Source organism: Phoca vitulina, unplaced genomic scaffold (genome assembly GCF_004348235.1).
Source record: "Phoca vitulina isolate PV1807 unplaced genomic scaffold, GSC_HSeal_1.0 scaffold61, whole genome shotgun sequence".
NCBI lineage: Eukaryota > Metazoa > Chordata > Mammalia > Carnivora > Phocidae > Phoca > Phoca vitulina.
The window spans coordinates 5,203,903-5,230,053 of NW_022589764.1; the positions used below are offsets into that span (position 1 = coordinate 5,203,903).

General features: G+C 41.1%; 1 protein-coding gene across 11 annotated transcripts in view; it reads left to right on the top strand.

Moving 5' to 3' along the window:
• The window catches only part of MEF2A (myocyte enhancer factor 2A), a 175,912-nt gene extending 150,118 nt beyond the window's left edge, over window positions 1-25,794 (top strand). For 6 of the 11 annotated variants that reach the window (XM_032391290.1, XM_032391296.1, XM_032391289.1 and 3 more), the window contains 5 exons: window positions 3,019-3,206; window positions 12,810-12,833; window positions 16,413-16,539; window positions 20,235-20,361; window positions 21,691-25,794. In XM_032391290.1, the coding sequence (XP_032247181.1) occupies window positions 3,019-3,206; window positions 12,810-12,833; window positions 16,413-16,539; window positions 20,235-20,361; window positions 21,691-22,027 (803 nt within the window). In that variant the 3' untranslated portion in view covers window positions 22,028-25,794. The remainder of the gene's footprint in view (window positions 1-3,018; window positions 3,207-12,809; window positions 12,834-16,412; window positions 16,540-20,234; window positions 20,362-21,690) is intronic. The other 5 variants (XM_032391300.1, XM_032391299.1, XM_032391298.1 and 2 more) reach the window with 3 other exon arrangements.
• The last annotated feature ends 357 nt before the right edge of the window (window positions 25,795-26,151 follow it).

Below are 26,151 nucleotides of genomic sequence, written 5' to 3' on the forward strand. Positions count from 1 at the left end.
GGACATGGAGTGCTTTCTAGACACTTGAATACATTATTCCAGCTGATAGGATATTCTGAAATATGAGCCAGACTGATATAATTGAATGATCTGCCTTAGAGCTGTAGGGACCGTAAGTGAGATTAGCTTTCTTAAATTTCTGGAGGCATCGGTATGCAGTTTGCCCAAGAGCATTTTTATCATGTTTGTGTCAGGGCATAATTTACCTTAAAACCTTAGAACACATTTTGATGATAATCACATTGGGTTAATTCATTTAGAGTTGGTACTTTAATTCTTAAATTTGTAGGCTGTGGAAAGATGAGTTATATACTGAAAGTATCTACATTTTTGTCATAAAAAATGAATGGGAATTAAGAAGTATATTCGATAGTATATCACTACACTCCACAATATAACAAATAGTGCATATAAGGTTATCCTGTTTCAGCCTGACAAGTCACCAGACACTTACATCGTTCTGTAATAATTATCTGCTGCAGACTCCCAACTTCACACTAAGAAATACCATGCTTTTAGAGTCCCTTCACTCTGGGTTACTGTGGTATTATATGTAGCTGAAAAGCATCCTAGACTCCACATGGGTAAAGAGTATTAGAGCTTCTTGATAATGCATTCTTCTGCATTAGCTTCGCATCACCTTGTAATGTATTTGAGAAGAAATACTGCTTTATCCTTCAGATTTGAGTACAAATCAAGTAAATAAGAATCTTCTAAATGTTATCAAAGAGATTATAAACATTTGTGCCTATTAAGAGAAATGTTAATCTGTACTTATTAATGTTAATCCAACATTCTTTTAGTTTCTATTAAGCCTATTTTTGAAAAATTACTTGATGAGCATTTTATAAAATATTCAGATGACTTGCCTTAGCAGTTACCTCTGCCCAACGCATGGATGAGCTCTGCTCCACAGGGGTTGGCCTGGTGAAGAGATTGTTTAACAGCACTGCTTTCTGAAGCTTAACAGAATGCAGGAATTGCTCTCTGGGGTGTGGAAAGGAGATTCGCCCAGATTTAATACCTACTGTTTCAAGATAATGGAAGTAGAATGCAGGAAATAGCCTCATCAGATTAACTGAAATACCAGTCCTCACAGCAAAAATTAAGTCATGTAAATGAATTAAAACTGGTAGGTCACTTGGTAAAAGTTTTGGAGAAAGCAGGAGGAGTTGGGTGAGAGTGAGGGGGGTGGTGGCAGAGAGGAAAATCGGTCATCTGGAATCCTGACAGTTTGAATGACAGCGACTGGAGAGATGCGGGCCAGTTCCCCAGGGCCACGCCTCACCACTCAGTTTTCTTTGTCCTTTGAAAATGGTACTGGTTAGGATCCAGTAACATTGATTAGATCACATTGTCAAACGTCAATTTTTAGTTATTCATATAAATAATACAGCCAAATAACTAACATGTTTTTCAAACTCTATAAGCAGATATATTGAAGCATCCATTTTCTTCAGCTGATTATCTTCAAGTACTTAATCCCTCTCTAGTTACATTTTTTAAATTTTAGAATTCTATTGATCAGTTGCCTTTATTCATTATAATACTGTACCTGAAAATGTTTTATTTTTTTTAAAGATTTTATTTATTTATTAGAGCGTGTGCACAAGCAGGGGGAGCAGCAGAGAGAGAGGGAGAAGCAGACCTCCCCACTGAGCAGGGAAGCCCGATGTGGGGCTCAATCCCAGAACCCTGGGATCATGACCTGAGCTGAAGGTAGACGCTTCACTGACTGAGCCACCCAGGCGCCCCCTGAAAATGTTTTATAAACCACCAAACACTATATGGATTGTAAATGGTTTTAAATAATATTTCTGTTCCATTCAAGAAACTTTCAAAGATTTAAAGTGTTCTGATAACCCAATACAAATGCTCTTTTTTTTTTTTTATGTTATGTTAATCACCGTACATTACGTGATTGTTTTCTGCCATTAACTCATTGTAGTTCTTTGAGACGCATCATTTCACTTCTTGGCATGCAGTCTTCCTGGGGTGCAGTTCTCCTTTCCCTGTCAGCTTTTTCCTCATTCTGGCTTTCTTCTGAATCTCAAAATGGCTCGAGAATCAAATGCTTCTTCCTCAGTCGTATTTGGAGGAATGCAGGAGTCTCCCTCACCATCATGTAACAGCTGCTTTACTTAGGATCCGACTGGACGTTCCCAGGTCCCATCACGGTGGTGAGGGAGAATGCCTGCGTACAGTGGCTCGGACTGTCCCCAGGCAGGGATTGATGGAGTCGGCTCACCCAGACCACATGGCTGCTACCCCTGAGGAGGAGTAGAAGGACTGCAGCCTCCATGAAAATAGGGATGATCTCTTACATTGATCTCCTAGCTCAGCTGACGCCCAGAAGTACTGCATATATAGAACATCACCACCGTGTACACACGTCCTTACTTCCTCTAAGAGAGAGAGACTGCTCTCTTAGAGAAAGTGGAAAACCAGGAATAAGATGATTAAAGTCAGACAAACCACAAATATTTAATGAAGACCTTACTGGCAGCCAAAGAAACAGCCTGGCTAGAGGTGGAGCAGTAAGGAGGAAGTACCTGGTGAAGACGAAGCATTAGAGTGCTAAAGAAGCTGCAGTAGCGAAGTTGGCCCGGTCGCGGTAGCGGGTTCAGATCTGGACTAGTAGGGGTGCCTCTGCTGCCCTCTACTGCCCAAATGAGTGACTAGGGCGGTCTCAGGCGGCTTCTTCAAACATCTCCATTATCTCAGTCCCCAGTAGGAAATGCCCTGTTAGACATGGATCTTGCATTTTAAGTATCTCTCAGCAGGTCCACGCAGTAAGACTGGAAACAGATGGCATAAGTCTTAAGTTTTATGTGTATTTCAGACTTGGGTTGATATTTTTGCTTATTTTTAAAATACTCAAAGATACGTGGTCAGCTACTAATGAGTTTTGTTACAAAATTTATTTGAAACTAGGACTAGGAAACACTTGTTTCATATTTCTACCAAAGTGTTTTCACGACTCTTCTCACATTAATGAATGATATTTCCTTTTTCCAGGGAACGGATTTGTAAACTCAAGAGCTTCTCCAAATTTGATTGGAACTACTGGTGCAAATAGTTTAGGCAAAGTTATGCCTACAAAGTCTCCCCCTCCTCCAGGTGGTGGCAATCTTGGAATGAATAGTCGAAAACCAGATCTTCGAGTTGTCATCCCTCCTTCAAGCAAGGGCATGATGCCTCCACTGGTACGTTAAATTTTTCTTCAGCCTCATTCTTTAAAAATACAGCCAGTCTATATTTTTCTTTGGAATTTTCTGTACTTCCATAGAATCTAGACCCTTTCTTAAGGAATATTTCTATTTGAAGTTGGCATTTGAAGAGATCGGTCTATTTTAAATACACAGAAATCAGATTATAGAAAAACAGGATGTAAATATGCTTAGTGGTTATTTAAAATTAAAGCTAAATGAGGAGAGGTTGTTAGGCTTAATTTTAATTTTACCAGGCTGGTCTCTTAGCTCAGAGATTCCATCACCAAATTCATAAATTAAACCTGCCTTAAATATTTCCTCTATCTTGACTTTGCATACTTTCAGTAATCGATTACACATGCTTTTCTGTAGGAGAAACACTATATTAGTTGTTAGTGTTTCTACATACTAGAGAGAACCACTGTAGAATAGGGAATAATGCATCAAAACTTGAATGTGTTATTCTCCAAATAATCTTTCTTTGTTTATTCCTTCTCAAATAACCTTCCCATTTAATTCTATAAAGAATACAGGTCTCCCCACCCCAGCCCTTGGCAATGTCTTCATAGTTCCAGCATCATATGCTTTTGAATCCTGTGTTTATGAAGAAGAGGAGAGTGTGTTTATCTCCCTTAGCTTCTTATTGAAAAAAAAATCAGAATATGTTTGCAAGTTTTAAAACCATTCCTAGTATAGCATGGCTTGACTAACATGCAGTGTGATATGCCAGGTGTTCTCTCTGTAGTGCAGCACTGTTTGATTTTTTGCTAAATGAAAGTTGATGCCATCAGGCTTTAGATAATCTACATATGTATAATGCTTTATAGATTCCCAAACATCTTCATATGCATCGTTGCATTTGATTGTCAGTTCTGCTATAATCTTGGCTGGGTAGAGATGAAGAAACTGAAGGAGAAGTTAGTACTTGTCCAAGGTAATATAAAAGAGAGCCAGGACCAAAACCTCTTAAGTCAAGAAACAAACGAGTAATTTTTCATTTGGAGATAGAAAGCTGGAAACTGTGTTGCTCCCAGCCTTACAAGGAAAACGAGTTGGACAAACAAGTTCCCAGTTCTCCTTGAGTAGATTGTAGTGCTGAGATTTCATGGCACCCAAGTGGCCCAGACTCTAGGGAGAGACAGATACTGCAGGGAGAGGACATTGGAGCCCTGGTTTGTGTAGGTAGGACACAGGTAATGAGAGTTCAGCTCAGATGCTTGGTGAATTGCTGGAGGCCAGGTGTTCCCTGGCAGGCCCATGTAAAGCCCTAGTGTTGGGACATAGGGGGAGTCCGAATTCTTTTGGAGGCTTTTTCTCCACGAACCCCACTGGGTGCTCACAGAAGAGATTGGGAACATCCTGAAAAAGCCTCCACTGTGGTGTGTGGCTGGGAAAGGGGAAGAGCAGCCCCTGTGATAGGGACAAAATGTGCTGCCTAGACCCTTCTCCCCTTTCTGTCCTGTGGACCAGAAGTCTTAATCTGTGAGGAGATGAACAAAAAGTGTCACCCTTTGGGCATTGGTGACCTCCCATTGTATCTTGAGAAATGGAAAAGGAAAGCCATCTGAAGCTGTGGCGGAGGGGCAGGAACAATGCCAGGAGCACGGCAGGGCACCCGAGAAGGAGGAACGGCTTTGACTGAGAGTGGAGCAGCCTCTGGGGAAAACACACACAACCCCTGGCAAACCAGCGCTCGTTTCCTCCCAGAGGGATGTGAGGCCCAGGCTGGATGCACTTGAGGGTGACCATTGCACCGGTGAAGCTCAAATGCAGCCCGATTCCTAATTAAATTAAACTGTGCACTAAAGACCTAGCAAGAGGAAAGACCTCTTGGTCTGTAGGTCAGTAGAGTTACCCAAACTACGATACAAAGAGAAAGAAGAGTGAAAATAAAACAAAAAGCAAAACAAAGCTTCCAAGAGCTGTGGACTTTTATCAGGTGGTTTAACATTTTTGTCATTGGAATTCCAAAAAGAGGAGAGAGAGAACAGAGCAGAAGAAATATTTGAAAAAAATAATACCAAGTAGGACAAATACACACATTCAGATTGCTAAAAGCAAAGGACAACAAGGAAAAAATCTTAAAGGCAGCCAGAGAAAAGAGAAGAACAAAGATAAGAATTTATACCATGCTTCCCTTCAGAAACTCTGCAAGCTACAAAACAGTGGAGTAACCTGAAGTACTGGAATTCAAAACAAAAAACCCTCAACGTAGAATTCTGTATCCAGCAAAAATGTCTTTCAGAAGTGAAAGAGAAGGGGCGCCTGTGTGGCTCAGTTGGTTAAGCATCTGCCTTCGGCTCAAGTCATGATCCCAGGGTCCTGGGTTCGAGGCCCACATCTCACTCCTTGCTCAGCAGAGAGCCTGTTTCTCCCTCTCCCTCTGCCTGCCTGCCTGTTCCCCCTGCTTTTGCTCTATGTCTCTCTGTGTGTCAAATAAATAAATAAAATCTTAAAAAAAAAAAAAAGAAATGAAAGAGAAATAGAAATTTTCTCAAACAAAAATCTGGAGAATTTATTGCTGGGAGATCTGTTCTAAAGAAACGCCGAAGGAAGAGGGACTATGATACCAGCAAAAACTTGGATCTACACAAAGAAATATAGAACAATGGAAATGAAATAAATGAAGATAAAATAAAACACAATTCATTTTCCCCTACATTTTATAAACCTTGTATTTTAGATTACAAAGATAGTACAGAAAGTTCTCCTAATGCTTCACACCAGTTTCTCCTATTATTAACATCTTGCATTAGTATAGTACATTAGTTACAACTAACGGGTCAGTATGGATACATTATTATTCACCGCAGTTCCATACTTTATTCATTTTTCCTTAGTTTTTAACCACATGTCTTGTTGCGTTCCGGGACCCCATCCAGGACACCACGTTACATTTAGTGACCATGTCTCCTCAGACCCCTCTTGGCTGTGATAGTTGCTAAGACTTTCCTTGTTTTAATGACCTTAACAGTTTTGAGAAGTACTGGTAAGGTATTCTGTAGAATGTTCCTCCATTGGGATTTTTTCTCATGTTTTTCTCATGATTAGACTGGGGTTATGGGTTTCGGGGAGGAAGGCCACAGAACTAAAGTGCCATTTTTATCACCCATACAAAGGGTACATAGTATTATTATGAGTCATTACTATTGATGTTAACCTTGGCCACCTTGCTGATGTAGCGTTGCGTGGGTTTCTATGCTTCTTCCTTTCCGTACTGTCCTCTTTGGAAAGAAGTCCCTATGCAGGGTCCATACTTAAGGAGTGGGGAGTTAGGCTGTGCCTCCTTGAGGGTGGAATATCTACATCAATTATTTGGGGTTTTTCTGAACAGGTGACTTACCTGTTTACTTTCATTTATTTTATGATTTATATTAATACAGACTTACGGACATTTATATTTTGGGTAATAATACTCCTAAATTCTGTTTATATATAGTTCTACCAATACTATTTTATTCTGTTGCTCATATTCCAGCTTTAGCTATTGAGGACTGTTCAGTTGGTTCCTGTGCATCTGAAAACACACCTTCATCCTTGTGGGGTTTTTTTTCGGGGGGTGGGTAATGGAGGAGGTTACTTTTAAATTTTTCAGTTACTATGAAATGCTCTAGGCTCATCTTGTATATTTCCTGCCCTAGTCCTAGAATCAGTCATTTCTCCAAGGAACCTTGGTTCCTTTTTATTGGAGAATGGTTTAGAAACCAGAATCCGAGCATCTTTCTCTTTTTAATTGCTCTAAAAGATCACTACTTTCTAAAGCAAAAATAGTGGGAATGAATTTTGTGCTTATAACACATGTAAAAATAAAATATAGGACAACAAAAGAGAAGCAAATTGTAAATACACTGTTGTAAGCATCTAATGTGATATCTACTTGAAGGTGAACTCTAACTATAGATGTATGTTACAAAACCTAGTGCAACTACAGAAAACAATCTTAAAAGAGGTATAAAAAGACAATAGAGGAGATAAAATGGAATTATAAAAAAATGCTCGAATTCCCAAGATATGGGAGAAAAAAGAAAAATAAAGAACAGATGGGACAAATAAATACAGATAGCAAGATTGTAGATTTTAATCCAACCATACAAGTAATCACACCAAATGTGGTCGTAAACATCAGTTAAAAGACAAAATGTCAGATTGTTTAAGAAAAGGAAGATCATACTATACACTGTCTACGGAACCCTACTTTAAATATAAAAGTATAGGTTAGCAGATAGAGAAAACATACTGAGCAAACATTAACCACAAGAAGGCTAGTGTAGCCATATTATTTCAGACAATGTAGATTTCACAATAAGGAATATTACCAAGGAAAAAGAAGGACTTCACACAGTCTGTTTTCCAAGAAATAAGTATCTTTAATGTTATACGCACCTAACAGCACACCTTCAGAATTCACAAACCAAAAACTGATGGAACTAAAAGGTGAAATAGAAAAATCCACAATTGTAGTTGGAAACTTAAACACTCTTCTCAGTAATTGACAGAACAAGTAGGCAGAAAAATCTGTAATGGTCTAGACAACCTGAGCAATACTCAACCAACCTGACCTAAGAGACGTTTACAGAACACTTCACAACAGCAGAACATAACATTTTTCTTAAGGGCCCTTGGAACATTCACTAAGATAGACCATTTCCTGTGCCATAAAGTAAACTTCAACAGATTTCAAAGAATCGAAATCATACAGATTATATTCTCTGATCATAATGAAATCCATAACAGAAAGGAAAAATCTTTATATATTGAGAAAAAAACACACTTTTAAATACCCCACGGGTCAAAGAGGAAATCTCAGGAGAAATTATAAAATATATATATGGGTGTGTGTGTGTGTGTGTGTGTGTGTGTGAGAAACTCAAGGCATTAGATGTTTATATTAGAAAAGAGAAAGGTACCAAATCAGTAAGCTTTTACTTAAACTCAAGAAAGAAGAGCAAACTTAACCCAAAGCAACCAGAAGAAAAAGAGCAGAAATTAATGAAATTTAAAACAGAAAAACATTAGAGAAAAGCAGTCAAACCAAAGCCTAGTTTTTGATTGCTAAACTTCTAGCTGAACTGACCAAATTAAAAGAGAAGGCATGGGTTATCAATATCAGGAATGAAAGAGGTACTGGCAAAAAGGTGGGCACATAGATCAATGGACAAAACAGCCCAGAAAATAGACCTACACAAATATATTTAGTTGTTTTTTGACAAAGGCAGTGAAGCAGTTCAATGGAGAAAGGATAGCTGGTTCAGCTAACTCTGTTGGAACAATTCAGCATCCATATGCAAAAATGAAACCTTAAAATATAACTCATACCTTATACAAAAATTAAAATGTAGCATAGACTCAAGCATAAAATACAAAACTCTGAAACTTTTAGAAGAAAACATTGGAAAAAAACAATACACCAAAAACATGATCCATAAAGAAAATTTTGATATATTGATGCTGTCAAAATAGTTTCACTATCAAAAAAGTTTTACTCTGTAAAAGATCCTATCCAGAGAATAAAAAGACAACCTAGAGATTAGGAGAAACTGTTTGCAAATCACATATCTGATAAAGGACTTGCTTCCAGGATGATACAACTATACATCTGTTAGAATGGCTAAGATTTAAAAAATAAAAAAATCAGTGATACTGTGAGAGCATTATATGGTAACAGGTGGTAGCTACACTTGGGAGCACAGCATAACATACAGAGTTGTTGAATTGCTGTGCTGTACACCTGAAAATAATGTAACATTATGTGTCAGCTCTACTCAAACAGGTGTCTGGGTGGCTCAGTCGGTTAAGTGTCCAACTCTTGATCTCAGCTCAGGTCTTGATCTCAGAATCACCAGTTCAAGCCCCACTGAGGCCTACTTAAAAACAAAACAAAAACCGAAAATACTAAAATGACAAGTTCTGACAAGGATGCAGAGCAACAAGAACTCTGATATATTCATGCTTGGAATGCAAAATCATACACCACTTTTGGAAAACAGATCAGCAGCTTCTTAAAAGTTAAATATATACTTGTCATACAACCCAACAATCCTCTCCTAAAGAATTTACCCAAATGAATTGAAAACTGTGCTTACAGGAATCTGTATTTTTCATAGTTGCCAAAAACTGAGAACAACCTAGATGTCCTTCCAACAGATGAATGGATGCATATACCCACTGTGGTACATCCAGACAAAGGAATACTGCTCAGCAATAAAAAGGGATGAGCCATTTATTCACAGCAGTATAGATGAATCTTAAATGAATTTTGCTAAGTGAAAGAAACTGGATCCAAAAGACTACATAGCATGTGATTCCATTTATATTTTATTCTGGAAAATGCAAAACATATCAGCGGTTGCCAGGGACGGAGAGAGGAGTTGACTACAAAGGGAATTTGAGGTAAATTTTTGAGGCGATGGAACTATTCTGTGATCCTGTGTTGTTGGATGTGCTTTTGTTAAAACCCATAAAACTGTACAGAGAGTGATTTTTACAATGTGCAGTTAAAATCAACCAGGATTCCAGGGGGAACTGAAGACAGAATATAGACCGTGACACGTGAATGTCAAGTGTAGTGCAAGTCTGTAACAGGGTGATACAGAAGGGGATGGGGAAGGAGTGCTCAGTAACTTTGGAAACTGTTTTAACTCTAGATAGAGAAAACCAAAAAATTGTAGGAAAGCATTGCGCTCAAGATGGTACATTTGTTACACACACACACACACACACACACACACTCAAACAGTGAATATGTTGTAGTTAAAGAAAGCTGAGTTTCTCATTGTTGGGGGAAGAAAAAGTTACAAATAAGCAAGGTGGGTGGGGGTTGGGGAAGGCTACAGTGAACCCTTGTTTCTGGGTTGTTGTTGGAGGTTTCAGTATGAACTTAACTTTCTTAACATATATAGATAGAGAAATATAAATGTGTATACACATAAATAGTATACATCATATATTTCCTAGCTCATCTGACAGGCCCCTTCAGACAATGACACCTGGTAACCGAGCACACCTAGTACTCAGATCTTAGTTTCTAAAACCTTCTCCAATAAAAGGAATCAGGACTCCTTGGAGAAATGATTGATTATAGAGCTGGGGCGATGAAAATACTGGATGAATCGGAGGTGCCAGAGGATAAGGAAGTGCAGGTGAAAAGGTTACAGGAACCAGCCTTTCAGAAGAGCTCCTGTGGCCCAAACTAGAACAATTTAAGCAACAAAGTAAGTAACAACACTATTGGATTAGTACCCAAGGAATAAAAAATACCAAGTCTGTTATTGATAAAAATAAATGATCAAATACATAAATGGAGAAGGGACAGCTCTCCCTTAGAGAAGAATTCTAATTATTACATGTAGAAAGAATGAGAGAAATAGCAAATCATCATTGTAACTACCACAGTACGGAGATCATGGCCACACAGGGTCAATGGATGCTAAAATGAGTGAGCGAAAGTTTAAGGAGAAACAGGGTATTTGCATAGCCTCAAAATGTCTCTCCCCAAATAATTGATTACAAAGGGAAAAGTAGTAATTTTGCAGTGGGGAATCCTGGAAGACACGACTTTAACCAGGCAATCGAGCTTAACATCACCGATAATGGAATGACATACCTTCTGATACAATGTGCTAAGAGGGTCACATCACCTCTTTGGTACTCTTCCAAAAATCCATGCTATCTAACTGAGAAAATCTAAGCCCCAAATTATGGGACATTCAACAAGATATCCACCCAGTACTTTTCAAAAGTTGTTGAGGTCATGAAAAATGAGGAAAGATGGAGGGAACGGTCACAGACCAGAGGAGACTAAGGGTACGTGACAGGGAAGGGCATGTGGGATGCAGGATCCGGTCCTGGAGCAGAAAGGGGACATTGGTGAAATCCAAGTGAAGTCCTATAGCTTCAGTTAACTGCTGCTGCAGTAACTCAGGACTGCAAAACTCTGTTAGTTTTGACAGTTGTCTCATGTTTGGGATGTAGACCTGGGTGGGAGTGATGCTGGGGTGCGGTATGTGATAGTATGCTTTCTTTGCAACTGCTCTCTAAGGGTATGATTATTGCAGGATACAAAGTTAAAAATACATACATGTATAACAAATAACCCCAAAAAGAAAAACATTTGGGCATTCAGGATAGTCATTTGGCTCACCTTTCAGGAATGGGATGTGAAATACCTGCTTCTCTTTCAGAAATACAAACTACAGAAAGTTTCATTTAAGGCTCAGAAATATGTTGATAAGAATTATTAGTAAACTGCAGAATGTAAGGACAAAACTGCATTTAGGCATTTAGCAGCTGGTCAGGGTTATCTCTGCTTGGTCTTTGTTTCAGAGATCATGAAGCATCACTGCAGAATACTCAGAATTTGCCATATAAACTATTTTACACCCTTTGCCCTGCAGGTTCAAGCGAAAACCATAGAGCACTTACCCGCAGTATTTCCATGCATATCTTGTAGTTGGAGGAATGTGAAGATCTGTATAACTCAACAGCTGAAGAGCATTTTACCCACATTTGAAATAGCAATTGTAGGCCAGGTGATTGTTTTTCAGAGTAGATAACCAGCCTGCCTATTTTACAGTTTGTTTGCAGGTAAACTGGCTTTCATATTGGGGTTTCCTCTATCAATGATGTTTATAGAGACACCTTCCATAGATTGACAGAAAAGCTTGACTTCTTCAAGTAAAATAAGAAAACACTATTTAGTCGATTATTTCTAGCCTATTAGTATTTTCTAAATGCTTAGAGAAAAGGAGCAAATGTGTGTCCTTCATTTCTTTTCTGGACATGATTTATCAGTTCATTTTTCTTCTGTCTCATTTGCTTCATACGTGTTATTTTCTGCAGTGAAATTATACATATGAAAGCTGTATTTGCATCTCAGTCTTTTTTTTTTTTTTTTAAAGATTTTATTTATTTATTTGACAGAGAGAGACACAGCGAGAGAGGGAACACAAGCAGGGGGAGTGAGAGGGGGAGAAGCAGGCTTCCCGCTGAGCAGGGAGCCCGATGCAGGGCTCGATCCCAGGACCCTGGGATCATGACCTGAGCCACCCAGGCGCCCCTGCATCTCAATCTTTGTTATTCAAAACTGTTATTAACAAATGTTTGAGTTCTTGTTGTTTCATAACACTGTGCTAGCTGCGGTGGGAAATCAGAAAACAAAATAATTCCTGCCAACCAAAGAGCACACATCTAGAAGATATTTAATAATGGACATGTGTGACCAGGTGGGCTAGGGATGGGAGGATGAAGTATTCTCAAGGTTTCAAGTATAAACTGGGATCATGATTAGGACCTCCTTTTAAACATAGTTGCAATTGCCTGGCCATGTGCGGGTGAGGCCGACGCAGGAGCAGACTAAGCCGGGGAGCAGGGACAGCTTTAAAGCCTGGCCTGACTAAAACAATCTTTCTTCTGAAATCCGTTCCCGGTGGAGAGACAATAAATAATTTATATTTGTATTCATTGCATATATTTAATCATTTCTTTAGAGTTCCAGGCAACTGCTAGTGTCCAAATAACATGTTTTTCTAAAGAAATATTTTATTTTTGAGTATCAACAGTCTTAGTAACTCTCGTATCCCTCTCATGTGCTGAGTGCAGTCGGAGGAAGAGGAATTGGAGTTGGTGAGTGTGCGTTTCTGCTTGAAGGGAGTTGCAAAAGATCTAGAAAGTACTAATTCTCGTAAATGTTTTTATCTAACCAGTGTTCCCTTTGTTACACAGTTTTTCTTGCTGTTCTTAAACACTATCCGAGCACTTTTAATAACTGAACCAATCTACTGGTACTACAGAGTCCATCTCCTTTTTCTATTTTATAATTATATATCTTGACCCATTTTGTTGGAGGGAACATTGGAACAGAGCCTTTAAAAACAATAGCTGTCAATGATCACAAGACACTTGTTACAGATTTTTTTTTAAAGAAAAGATACAAAATACCTTATATAGTTCCCCAAATTATTAACATATTTTTAGAAAATGACTTCACCCTCAAAGTTCCTCAGATTGTAACACATGGTCTTGTGTTATTTCTCTTTCTTTCAAAAAGATTACATCATTTTTGGTGAGGTCACCTTTTTCAGAGTTGGAATTATTTCATACTGCATGAGACGATCTGAACCATAAGGGGGGTTCCCTGTTTGCTAAAAGGAATATCTGTAATTTAATATACACAAATTTACTTTTTTCTATCAGGACATACTCTGTTGTTAAAAGTAGCTATTACCCTTTGTCTTAAATGATTTCTATTGGCTTTTCTTCTAGAAAATAAATTTAACTAAAAATAACTCTCTCTTCTTTGGGGACTAAAACCCAGAATTCACAGAAATGATCATATAAATTAAAAGTCAGTTGCTAATTAGTGACTTTAAGGGGGAAAAACTTGAAAATGTTTAGTTTGTAGCATGGACAAGGGTTCAGATTGCATGAGAGCATGGGGGGAAGGCATCTGTTTTATTTATATTTTATTATTACATATATATGCATGCTGGTGTGTTTTGCACAGTTTATGTCTTTTTAGATAAGGTTGTCTGTGCTCTGTCCTTAAAATAAGAGATCATCCTTTAACTTTGTGATCACTCACAGTTTTAGATGTGGTTTTGTATTTAGTAAACTAAAATATACTAGTCTGCCATCAGTTGTGGTATTGGATTATATCATGTGCAGATTTAGACCTTCTTCTGGGGAGATACTTTAGTGATACGGTAATAATTAGAAAATGGAAGTTTATAATTCAAGATAAAATAATTTGTCTTTGACTATTTACCCTTAGGAAGTTGTCACAAATGCTTCCTTTCAATTCTGTAGCAGTATGTTGCCCTCTAGTGGTCCCACAAGTCTCTTACTCAGAAAAATCAATGCCATTGAGATTAGGAGCTTTGATGCATGGAACCGATATAGTGGCATTCACTATTACACACATGAGGCCATGCCAGGAGATTGCCATGGAAATGAAGTCCTGGCATGGATAGAGCCAGGCCAAACTGGGTCATGCTGTGTTCTTTTGCCTACTGTCTGACTCTTGAGTTTCCAGTGATCAAATCTTAGATTAAGTCCAAAGTGTATCTCTACCTCAAAAATTCATTAAAATTATTAACTTGATGCTGAGATGAAAGTGTATTCCCACTTACCGTACACTGACTTCCACCCACCTAAAGTTCACCCCCCAGATAGAGCCTCAGAGATAAATTTCTCTAAATCTTTGAAAACTACAAAATGAAGAAATCAAAAATATTTGTAATTAAGAAACAAAGACATAACCAAAAACCGTAAACAGTTCATATTCTTTAAAACTTAAGCTGATTCAGACTCTAAAACTTAATCAGTTTTAAATGCAGAGCTTTGTGGTCAGAACCAAAATATGATCCCAATCTGTTAGCATTTAGAAAGTTGTTCAGATTGGTTTGAAATCTCAAATATAATCCTGGATGGCTCTGACCCGAAGTGAGGAAAAACAGGTGTCTTGGAGCCTCCACTAAAGACTCTTCTGGTGAGAGGCAGGCTGCTGTCATTCCTTAAGAAGCCTTGCTGTTCTAAAGCACCTCTACTCCAGGGTTGCTCCAGGGGTCATACCTGTGGCTCCGAAGTTATATAGAAATTTGTCCCACCAGTTATGTAGAAATCTGGGGCCAGAGGGTTTCTTGGGAAGATCATTTAAGGATACTATGTTATATTTGTGTAGTACTTGAGTTACCAGAGCACTTCCCACCTCTTGGCTCACTAGAGCTTCACAGTGGTGCACAGGCCGGCAGCGCAAAGATCACTGTCTTCCCTACTGTACCAACAGAGGTTCAGAAAGGTGAAATGATTTCCCCCCTGCTTAGGAAGTAGTGAATTTGGGACAAAAACACAGGTGCTATAACCACATCCTGAATGGTCTTTCTTAATTAGAATAGACACTTAAGATTGGGTGGAAAATACAAACTAATGAAATAAACTGAGATGATTAACATTCAAGTATCTAAATCTAGCCAAAGGCCCTCATCTGATTACCCTTTGGAAGTGGTGAGAGGGAAAATTGAATCACACTCTGTCTCTTTATAACCTCAAGGGCACTGAATGTACTTTCACTGATACGGCTTAGACCCCCAAATGTCATTATCAGGCTGTAACTTCTTCATTAAATACACACACACACACACACATACATACATACATATATGTATAACTCTGGAGTAGTTGTGCTTTGGCCTTCTTGGGTGCTGACCCCATGGATCATGAGTCTGTTCTCTTCTTCTGAACTTGGTTTTGGAGCGTTCCCTGAAGCCCCTGTGGTGAGCGTTCCCTGAAGCCCCTGTCATCTCCCGACACGTAGGGGAGTGGCCATCTCAAGCTGACTTGATTATTCACTAGTTGGTTTTTTTAAATTCATTCCCAGTGTGGATAGGATACTGTGTAGATGGAGTCGGTCAGCAAGCATTTAATATTGCTCCATTCACAGTCCTACGAAAAGTACGTTAGTCACAAGCTCTCTACGCAAAGCCTCTCCTTTCAGAAGAGTCGGGAGCCTGTGCAGGGAAGCATATCTGAACCTGCTGCCAAGAAATAGGTCACTGGGTGGGTGGTGGTGACCGTGGGGGAGGCTGAGCATGTTTGGGGGCGGGGCACTTGGGGGGGTGTGTGCGCGCGCACGCGCGTGTGTGTGTGTGTGTGTAGCAACTGCAGGATCACAGGGAAGGAAAACTGAAAGCAAGCTGTACTTCAGGATGCCAAGACTTAACACCACGTTAACATGTGAATGCTGCAAATACAAGTAGTTTTGATCCCTAAACTCATGGACTTACACTCTCAGTATACAAATGACTTTTGGCTCTCCTCAAGTCTCGAAAACCTAGATGTTTGATTTTGGGCAGTCTGGTGTGGTGTTTGCAGTGCCCGCAAGTCCTCATTTATGGTGACACATCAAAGCATTCTCGCCCATAATGCAAGTTTCTGTTTTAAGGATATATCCTTGCCATCAATAAACACTATGAAAGACAAGGGAAAATGAATAATTAACGTACAACTATGTCCCTTGAAATTAAATATTTAGTTGTTCCCATTAGTATTTTTAAGGTTTTTTTCACATCATGACTGCTTTAAGAAATAATGACATTCACATCATAAAACTGTGAAAAATGTCACTTTTAAATTGAATGTTATTTTTAAAATACTAAGCTTGAATATAAATACTCAAATAATGACACTTTTTTCTCTCTCTCACAGAATACCCAGAGGATAAGCAGTTCTCAAGCCACTCAGCCTCTAGCTACCCCGGTCGTGTCTGTGACCACCCCGAGCTTGCCTCCACAGGGACTCGTGTACTCAGCCATGCCGACTGCCTACAACACTGGTGAGCCTGCTCTCTTGCCTTCTGTGGATTTTAGGTCTTTGTTTTGTGATCAACATGTGCTTCTGTGATTTTTTTTTAAAAGTATATTGATTGAAATAAATTATTTCCAGTTCTTTAGGTTCACATTTGAGTGTATTAAAAAACAAAAGTTAGCTTTGAAAAATGTACAAAAAAATACATTGATTGTAGAATGATTTCCCAGTGTCAACTTTTACTTACCCTTGACAAAGAAACAGGTAGCTGTTCCCAGAATTACGGCCTGTGCGTCAGACCAGGGAGGATGAGAGACTGCTGCTTGGCATTTTCTCTGTCGTGTCTCATTACACAGTATCCCACTCCTCCAGGCTGGTGAAGGGAGACAGTTTTCTCACGCTGTGTTAACCCACTGGGGGAAAGACGGAATCCCCTGGGACTCAGGACTCCGAAATGTGGCAGATGTGTCGCTGCGCCGGGCAGGTTGTGTTTTCCTCTGTGTAACTACCTGGTTTTGTTTCTGTCCTTTGTGCCTTAGGAGCCAAACCGGGACCTTTCTGTTTCTCCTCAGAGCCAGTCACTCTTCCCTTCTGAGAGGAGCTTCTCACTCATTTATGTTTATTTAGACATTTCATTTTAAAATACCCTGTTTCAGGGGTTTGGTAGGCAAAGTTAGCACTGCTGAGTGATCGGAAGGGCGCTCTTAGCCACGCAGGCTGTCTGCAGAGGCCCAACGTGCAGCAGGTTTCTTCCAGATTAGCCGTTCTGAGGAGAGGCCGAAGGCCGGCGCGTGTGGTTTCGCTTTCTCACCCGCTGAGCCAAACACCTGATGCTTCAAAGGAAGAAGGAAAGAAGGAAATAGTTAAATGATACCTTGTCAGTTATTCAGACTGCAGTGCAGGGCATTCATCCTTTCATGATTCTTCTAAGTAGACTATAATAAAAATCATCTAATTTTAGACTTCAGAGTAAATGCTTTAGCACGGTGCTTTCAAACTGCTGTCTGAAGCTCCCTGAGGCCATTGATACATTTGATTGTCACTTTAATTCCATGTAGTTCATTTAAAACAGAATTTTAAAAGGTTTTGTTGAAAAAAGAAAGCCTCTTAGGAAAATGTCCACTACCTTTTCTAACAATCAGTATGAAAAAATGTCCAAATCTATTAAGTGCAAATCTAGAGTAAAGCAAGAGATAACACATCCATAGAAATTCTGTGTCCTTGCAGTGATCATCAGCTGTATGAGTGACAGTATGCCAGGGATGGAGCTTTTGTCCCAGATTCATGCCAGCTAGGGAGACAGGATGTACCTGAGGTGGCAGCTCTGGAGGTGAAGTCCTGAGCAGCTGAGCTTAGCAACTTGCACTCTTGAGAACGTGAGGAAAGAGGGACACGTACAAGCTGAAAGGTTCAGAGGAGCACCGGCGGCAAAGATGGGCCTTGAACTGGTTCGAAGCGAGAGCAGTTTCCTGAGCACTTCATGACAGGTTTTCCAGTATACGTAGACGTTCCACTGTGCATGCTTTTAGACATGCTATTGGATTAGCAAGAACTTGTTTTTTAAAAGTCCAGAAGGAATTACCAAAACATAAAAACAGAGTCCGATTCTCTCAAAACTGTCAATCCCTTGGCCTCAGTCTCATTCCTTCTTTTAACTGACTTGGTCTCTGTGCTCTTTTTCGGAGCATGTATTTGGCTTAATTTTAAACAATATTATTTTTACTGTATTTAGTTGCCCTTTTTAAACACATGTCCGTTTTCATCTTTCTGTAGAATGTCATCTGCCTTTCTGTACATAGAGTCAAACTCACGCCAAATGGTCAGGAAAGGGATGAAGATATGAGCGACATTTCAGAAAGTACAACAGTTTTTATGTGGAGGAATCCCAGATACTTCCTCATGCCCATCAGTAAGGTCATGCCCAGCTTCACAGACCTGCTCGCGCATCCATTCAACACATATTTATTGAGCACTTGCTATGTGGCAGGTACTAGGCCGGGCACACAAGAGTGTATGGTTGCCAGTGGAGAAAGACACAGGACTGACAGCTCTAGGAATCATTTATTATAGTCATGTGAAGAGCTACTTGAAGCTTCACTAAAGGGGCACACATGATTCAGCCGGGCAGAGCAGGAAGAATGTTCCAGGGAGAGGGAGCACTGTGTACAAAGGCTAGCAGACCGGAGCATGGCTGGAGGGATGGGGGTAGGTAGCAGGGTGTGTAGAGTTGAAACTATAGAGGTGAGTGACCATTTATAGGCCATGTTGAAGATTTTGGATATTGAGAGCACTGGGAAGCCAGAAAGTTTGAGGCAGAGAGGTACCTGGAGCATATTTGTTAACTTTAAGATCACTTTGGCTAGTGTTCATAGGGGCAAAACTGCATGCCAGGAGACCACACGGGAGGGTAGCATGGTGGCCCAAGTAGTGGATCCTGATGGCTTAGACGAGAGCGCTGGCAGGAGAGCTGGTGAAACGGGCAGGTTTGAGAGACAACACAGAGAACAGACCAGCCTTGGTGGGTGGTGGTGGAGGTAGGAGAGAAGTATCAAGAACACTCACAGGTTTCTGGCACGGGCAACCAGGTGAATATCGGTGCCGTTTATTAAGATAAGGAGCAGGTTTGGAGGGGCACGAGGAGGCCAGTTCGGGTGGCAAATTTGAGGGTTTGGAGAGACATCCAAATGGGCATACCAAGTAGGTAGTTGGGAGGACCTAGAGGTAGAGAGTTGGGGGCTGCAGGGGGCACTGTGGAAGGCACCAGTGTGCGGGACCCCCTGTGCCGCCTCCTCGGGGAGTGGATGAGGCGGTCGGAGATCGTGGCATGAGCAGAGTGTAGAGGCAGGCAGAGTCCTAAGCACCAGCTATGTCCTTGCCACTCAGTCCCTTTTTTATTAGTGTTAATTCACTAGGAAGACCAGCTTCTTTAAATACCTCTCTTGAGACATGAGAAAGCAGTAAAAAGTAGAAGAGTTTTTGCCACCTCTCTTTAAAACTAAATGGAAAAGAGAAGTGTTAATGAAGAACTGAAATAGCTCGATGTGTGAATGATACCTACTGTCCTGAGTCTTGGCCAAAGTGATTTTGACTGAGGCATTCAGAGAAAATGAGCTATATTCTCTATTATACTCTTGTCACACGTAAGTTTTTTCATGAAGTTGTGTTGCACGCAGTCCGGGATCTTTGACAGCCCCGTACTGTGAACGACCGCCGTTCATCAGTCGTGTGCTAACGTTTTCTCCAGGCCCCTGAGCTTGGCCCCGCACAAGAAGGGGTGCGTGTCCTTCCTGCTCCCCGGTACTTCAAGAAGAGAAGAGCTGCTGATCGAGGCTCTGTCCCATCTGTCGCTCCTTTTTCCCGGGGGCAGGGAGTGATGGGCATGTGTAAGATGAGAGCTGCATACGCACGTCCCTTAGCGATGACCCTGTCATTATTTCTATTTACAAGTCTGGAAAAAGGATCTCAACTTTTTGTGAGCTAGGAAACTGTAAACATGTAGTACAGAGTTGAGACTGACTTTATTGAGATAATCCCACACAAGCAAATGCAGCTAGGACCTGAAAACCTCCCAAAAGAAAAACTATTGTGGGTTTAGACCTGTGTGTTTTATGTTAGGAAGTACCTGGCTTCTCTCAACCGGGGCTTTTGGAGCTACTCTGTGAAAAACGGATTTGCTTGGGCCTTCTCGCCCACACACGAGTAATACTTCTTCCCTTGTCCTAGATTACTCGCTGACTAGCGCAGACCTGTCGGCCCTGCAGGGCTTCAACTCCCCGGGCATGCTGTCTCTGGGACAGGTGTCGGCCTGGCAGCAGCACCATTTAGGACAAGCAGCCCTCAGCTCTCTGGTGTGAGTACTTAGAAATTGTCCCCGAATCTCTCCTCCCAGCCCGTGCGCTTTATTTTTCTGTCGGTTACAGTCTTTTGTGCTGTTTACGGTCATGTGACTGTCCTAGAATGATCTCTTTTTTACGTGGTACAAGTGTTTGGAGAAAATATTTCCTTTATGTGATTCTAGATAATAGCTTGGATACTGATCAAACTAGGCATTCCCTGAAGAGATCTGGGGAGCAAGGCTTCTCTACTGTGGAGGTAGAGAGACTCAAAATAGTAACCACGGGGTACTGAGGCACAGACCTCTCCCACCTGCACCTCCCTTCTACCTACCAGCCAACCACTAAGCCACCCAGTCCCACCCCTCCTTCCCCAGGTCTACATCTGATCCCAGTGTTGGAAGAAAGGCAGCTTAAAGGTATTCAGGCCCACCACCACCCCCCACACACTTTTTTTTTTTTTTTTTTGCTTTGGTGGTTATCCGTGCACAAAGGAAATAGGAAAATAGCCAACCCTCATGGAAGCCAACTGGGTCTGCTGTTGTGTCCCCTCTTCTGAGATGCTCTCCTCCACCTGCGCCGTCCTCCTGGTTCTCCCTCCTGCTAGCGCTCTCGGATACCCCCTGGGCACCACCGTAAGCTCGTCTCCCTCCTGTGCCCTCACCCTGCCCATAAGGAATGTTCTCTTTGTTGAACTCTTCTTGGTGAGGTTGGGTGTGTGCAGCGGGCTGGGATCAACCACATGAACCCCAGTAGCCGGATTCACACCCAAGATACCCCACCCCTGTTGTTCCTCCCCTCCTGTCCGCGGAGAAAGCCAAGAAGAGTTTCCTTCTTTGATTTTCTTGGCCCGTTGGCCCTCAGGGGGTCTGTTCGTCCTAAATGAACACATGGCAAGCGGAAACGGCTTGGCGCGCAGACTGGGGGAGAAGCCCCTACACACTGCTGCTCTGAGCAAGTTGGCCTTCCGAGGCGGTTTCCTTCCCCTGGAAAGTAGGGTCCGGTGACGGCCTTCGCGTTGCCGTGCAGATGAGCTGCGTCCATCCCAGGGCCAGAGCAGAGGAAGCCGCGCGCAGGGCCCGTAGTCCTTCCCTCCCATTCTGCTCCCCGCGCAGCCGCAGACGCACAGTTTCGGCTCCTTTCCCTGCAGAAGGACCCAGGCCGTGGCCAGGGGAACTAGACCCCAAAGCTCTCCACCGTCCTGGGCATTTTTTTCCTTCCACGGAGAGGGCATTAAAGGCAGTCCTGGGGAATTCTGACGGGCTTCCAGTCGGGCGGTGGCTGCAGTACCATTCCGGTTATGCAGATGCACTCACCCACCGTCTAACATCTTTTCTTTCCTTCAGTGCTGGAGGGCAGTTATCTCAGGGTTCGAATTTATCCATTAATACCAACCAGAACATCAACATTAAGTCAGAACCAATTTCACCTCCCCGGGATCGAATGACCCCGTCAGGCTTCCAGCCGCAGCCGCCGCCCCCCCAGCCCCCCCAGCCCCGGCAGGAAATGGGGCGCTCCCCCGTGGACAGTCTGAGCAGCTCGAGCAGTTCCTATGATGGTAGTGACCGGGAGGACCCACGGGGCGACTTCCATTCTCCAATCGTGCTTGGCCGGCCCCCCACCACGGAGGACAGAGAAAGCCCTTCCGTCAAGCGAATGAGGATGGACGCGTGGGTGACCTAAGGCTCCCGGGCTGGTGTTCGTACTTCGTGATCCGCAGCGAACTGCCCTACATATCTACATCGGTAAATAAGGACATGAGTTAACTATATTTATATGTACATACATACATATATATCCCTTTATATATATATGTATGTGGGCGTGAGTGTGTGTGTGTGTGGGTGTGTGTTGCATACAGAATCGGGCACTTACCTGCCTCGTAGATCTGCAGATGTGCGTCCCATGGCAAACAAAGCGCCCTGTAGGCAGAGTCTAGTCTGGCACTTCCTTGGACTACTTGTTTCATAAGATAACCAGTTTTTGCAGAGGAACGTGTACCCATATATAATTCTCCCACACTAGCTTGCAGAAACCTAGAGGGCCCCTATTTGTTTTATTTAACTGTGCAGTGACTGTAGTTACTTAAGAAAAATGCTTTGTAGAACAGAGCAGTAGAAAAGCAGGAACCAAGAAAGCAATACTGTACATAAAATGTCATTTATATTAATTACCCAGCCTGGCATGGGTCTCTGTTGCAGAGGGGTGCATGGGAAGGGCTGTTGATATTTAAAAAAAAAAAAAAAAACAAAACAAAAAAGCCCCACACATAACTGTTTTGCACGTGCAAAAATGTATTGGGTCAAAGAAGTGATCTTTAGCTAATAAAAAAGAGAGAGAGTAGAAAACACGCATGAGATATTCAGAAAATACTAGCCTAGAAATATAGAGCATTAACAAAATAAATTAATATATTAAGTTATAATTGGACTATGTCAGAAGTTTCTTTTTACATTCATATCTTAAAGAAACTGATTTTAGCTCATGTATATTTTATATGAAAGAAAACACCCTTATGAATTGATGACTATATATAAAATTATATTCACTACTTTTGAACACATTCTGCTATGAATTATTTATATAAGCCAAAGCTGTATGTTGTAACTTTTTTTTTAAGAGAATAGCTTTATCTTGTTTTAACTTTTTAGTTTTATTTTAAGAGGGGAAAAAAAAAACAAACAAAAATACCTTGCAAGCAGAACCTTGGAAAAAAAAAGCCATGAACACTTATTATTCTATATGTAAATTAAAAGTTGAGCCAAACTCTTTTGTGTATATAGCATCTTAAATATATGATCACCTTTGATGTAAGTACCTATGTATTGTATGGTCACCAGATTAAAAAGTATATTTTTGTGGATTGCCGCCAATTTGGGGGGAAAAGGCGAGATCCTTATTAAGTAGAGTATTCACTGTTTAATATTTACTATTTTGTTAAATATACTGTACTTTGGATTTTAATTATTAGCCCAGTCTTTTCAGAGGATTGTATAAAGGGGTTTCTCCCCTCACTGGTGGTGAATGTGTGATGATGTTACATTGTAATCTTTGTGCTGTATGGGTTGAGCATCATTATATATTTTATATGTGTACATAAATAGCAAAGTGGCAAAAAAAAAAAAAACTGGTGTTAAGTTCATCTTGCATAAATATAAAATGTGTTGTAACAGATTTTATAAGGCATTACTTAAAACTTGCCTTTTGTGAGGAAAAGAAATATAGTAGAAAAAGCTGGCCTAATTTAATATTAGAGAACATGGCAAAATAGTAGATGAGCACAAAGGTTTTATAAGTGGTAAATGATTAGGGAAAAATATTTGTGGGGGAAGGGATCTTTTTTTCCTGGCCCCTCTGAAACAGAACGATGCAGCTGGTCACAAGATACTACCCTTCGCCACACTCTGTGCATGGCAGTGGCACTTCGGTGGGGGGAGAAGCTCTCTCGCTAGCCGGGCCCTTCGCTAGCCGGCACGGCTCGCCGTCCTCACGAAACCCGGGCCGCACTCAGCTTAGCCTTTGAATGAGGCCTTCCTCCTACAGGAAGACAGCGAAGCCGTGATGGCAGGTTCGTCCGTTTCCTGGGCTTGTGCCACAAACAAAATTCAAAGTCCTGTATATCTTTCAGCATAGATTTTTAAATACTCCCTTTCCTGAGAAACTCAAAGTAAGGGTTTAAACATTGCTGCTATTTTGTATTTTAAACTTAATGTTGAGCAGCTACCTACAATTTTTTACTTACATTTTGCTTTTCCCCCTAAATTGCCTTCCTTCTGACATTTTCCTCATATGCTATTTGTGACAAATCATCAGATTTCCTGACTGACACATGGGTATTAGGTACAGGGGAAACCTGTGGTGTTCACAGCTACAAAATGGATTCGGTTTTAGGAACAGTTTGGGTAGTAAATTTCGATAGAAGCCAAAAAAAAAGGGAGGGTGACGTGCTGTCTCCTCTCATCAGGATGGCCGTTGGGCTCTTATTCAGAAAGGATTAGTTTCTCTTTAAAATGTACTTACTTACTTTACTGAACCGCATACAGGCACGTTTCTTCATAAGGTCACAGCTGATGGAAACAAGACAGTCTCCCAACACTGAATTTCCAAGATAATCCTTACCACTTTGTAAACCATTTATAGCTTTGAAAGTGTTAAGTGATTCTTTCGTTACTATTCATGCACGTTCATGAACTTCTGCTGTACATTGGAATAGGAGTTACCACATTCGCATTTACTGTCTATTTTCTTGTGTGCCTTATGAGATGGCTTTTCTGACTGTATCTCAATAGTCTTTCTTTCTATGCAGGTTTATAATCAGTACAACTACTGTTTTCTAAAATACTATTACACGAGGCTCGGAGTTTGTATTTCAATTACGCTGACCAAGTAACAATGTATTCCGTTTTCAGGAAGTGAATATTTGACTGTTAACCCTTTTCCTGTCTGCCCAGTGTGACCTGGAGCGTATGGACTTGACTTGACAGACAGCCCTCACCCAGACTCCATGTACAAACACATACACATGCACATCTCCTGGTGGAAACCAACTCAGAGCGGGGAAGACACGAATGGTGTTTCTTTAGAACTGACTTTTCTTACCGTTTTAGACTCGTGTGTTTTGTATGACACCATCACAAGAAAATTTTATCCTTCAGATGAAGTATTTTATTACTAAAAGACAAAAACAAAAAAAGCTTAGAGGACACTGCACTGGTTCAAGTACGGTTTCCAACAGCTGTCCTTCCCTCAGTGCGCTAACCGGTCCTACATTGAGAGTGAGAGTCACCATTGTATGTCTGCAGATGGTCCCGATCGAAACTCCATCTTTTGAGCCCTAATTATGTCCATTGTGTTAGAGACTAAATCAGGGGTTTGTTCTGAAAGAACAATATATGTTTTACCATTTCCTTTAACTATAAGGACAACTAACAAAGCATTAACCTATTTTCTGTATTAACCATCATGCGCACAAGAAATACATAGTAAATAAGGAACCAGAAAACTCCTGGCATTGGATCATAAGAAGCTAGATGATTAGAATGTGAAAAAGATTTTACAAATGTAAAACTTTTATTTCTCTGTAGAAACTTTCTTCACTTTGCTGTGCAAGAAGACACTGCTTTGCTATATTTAAAATGGCTTTTTTAAAAAGAGATTTATGTATTTGGTAAATGTTTGTAGTCAACAGTTCACACAAGAAGCTGTACACGGTTTGATCATGTAAAACCGTTTGGCGGCACAAGCTGGACTTTGTTGCCATCCTTGAGATGAACCTTTTAAGAAAAATAAGTTAATCTCAATTTTTCCCTGAATGTGTTGTTTTTTCTTCATTATACAATAAATATTATAGTGAACTTTTTATCAAATGGTTAAGAAAATGCTAGAGGTTGTTGTAAACTATTTGTATCCTGCACTCACTACAGTAAAGACGGACTGGCTTTTCCTGTGTACTCCAGACTCTGTCATGTTTGCCGCCAGTCGCCCCCTTGCCCCCCGCCCCCCATGCCTCTCCTGTCCTTTCCCCTCACAAAGACCTTTTCCACCTGCAGATCCCCTTTACTTACTTTGAGGCTTAGTCAAGGAAACGGTGGCGGCGTCTCGCCAGCCTCGCCCATAGCTGCTCCTGAGAACTCCCCTCCTGGGCCGCCCGGGTCCCTGCAGGAAGCAGCAGGCCCTCCAGGGCCTAGCATCGGCCAGCCGGGCTGTTCTGCCGTCAGTGCGGATCGGATCGGATCGGGTAAGCCACTTCAGGCTCTACTGACGACTGCTTGCAGGATATACTTGCCGGGGGGGGGGGGGGGGGGGGT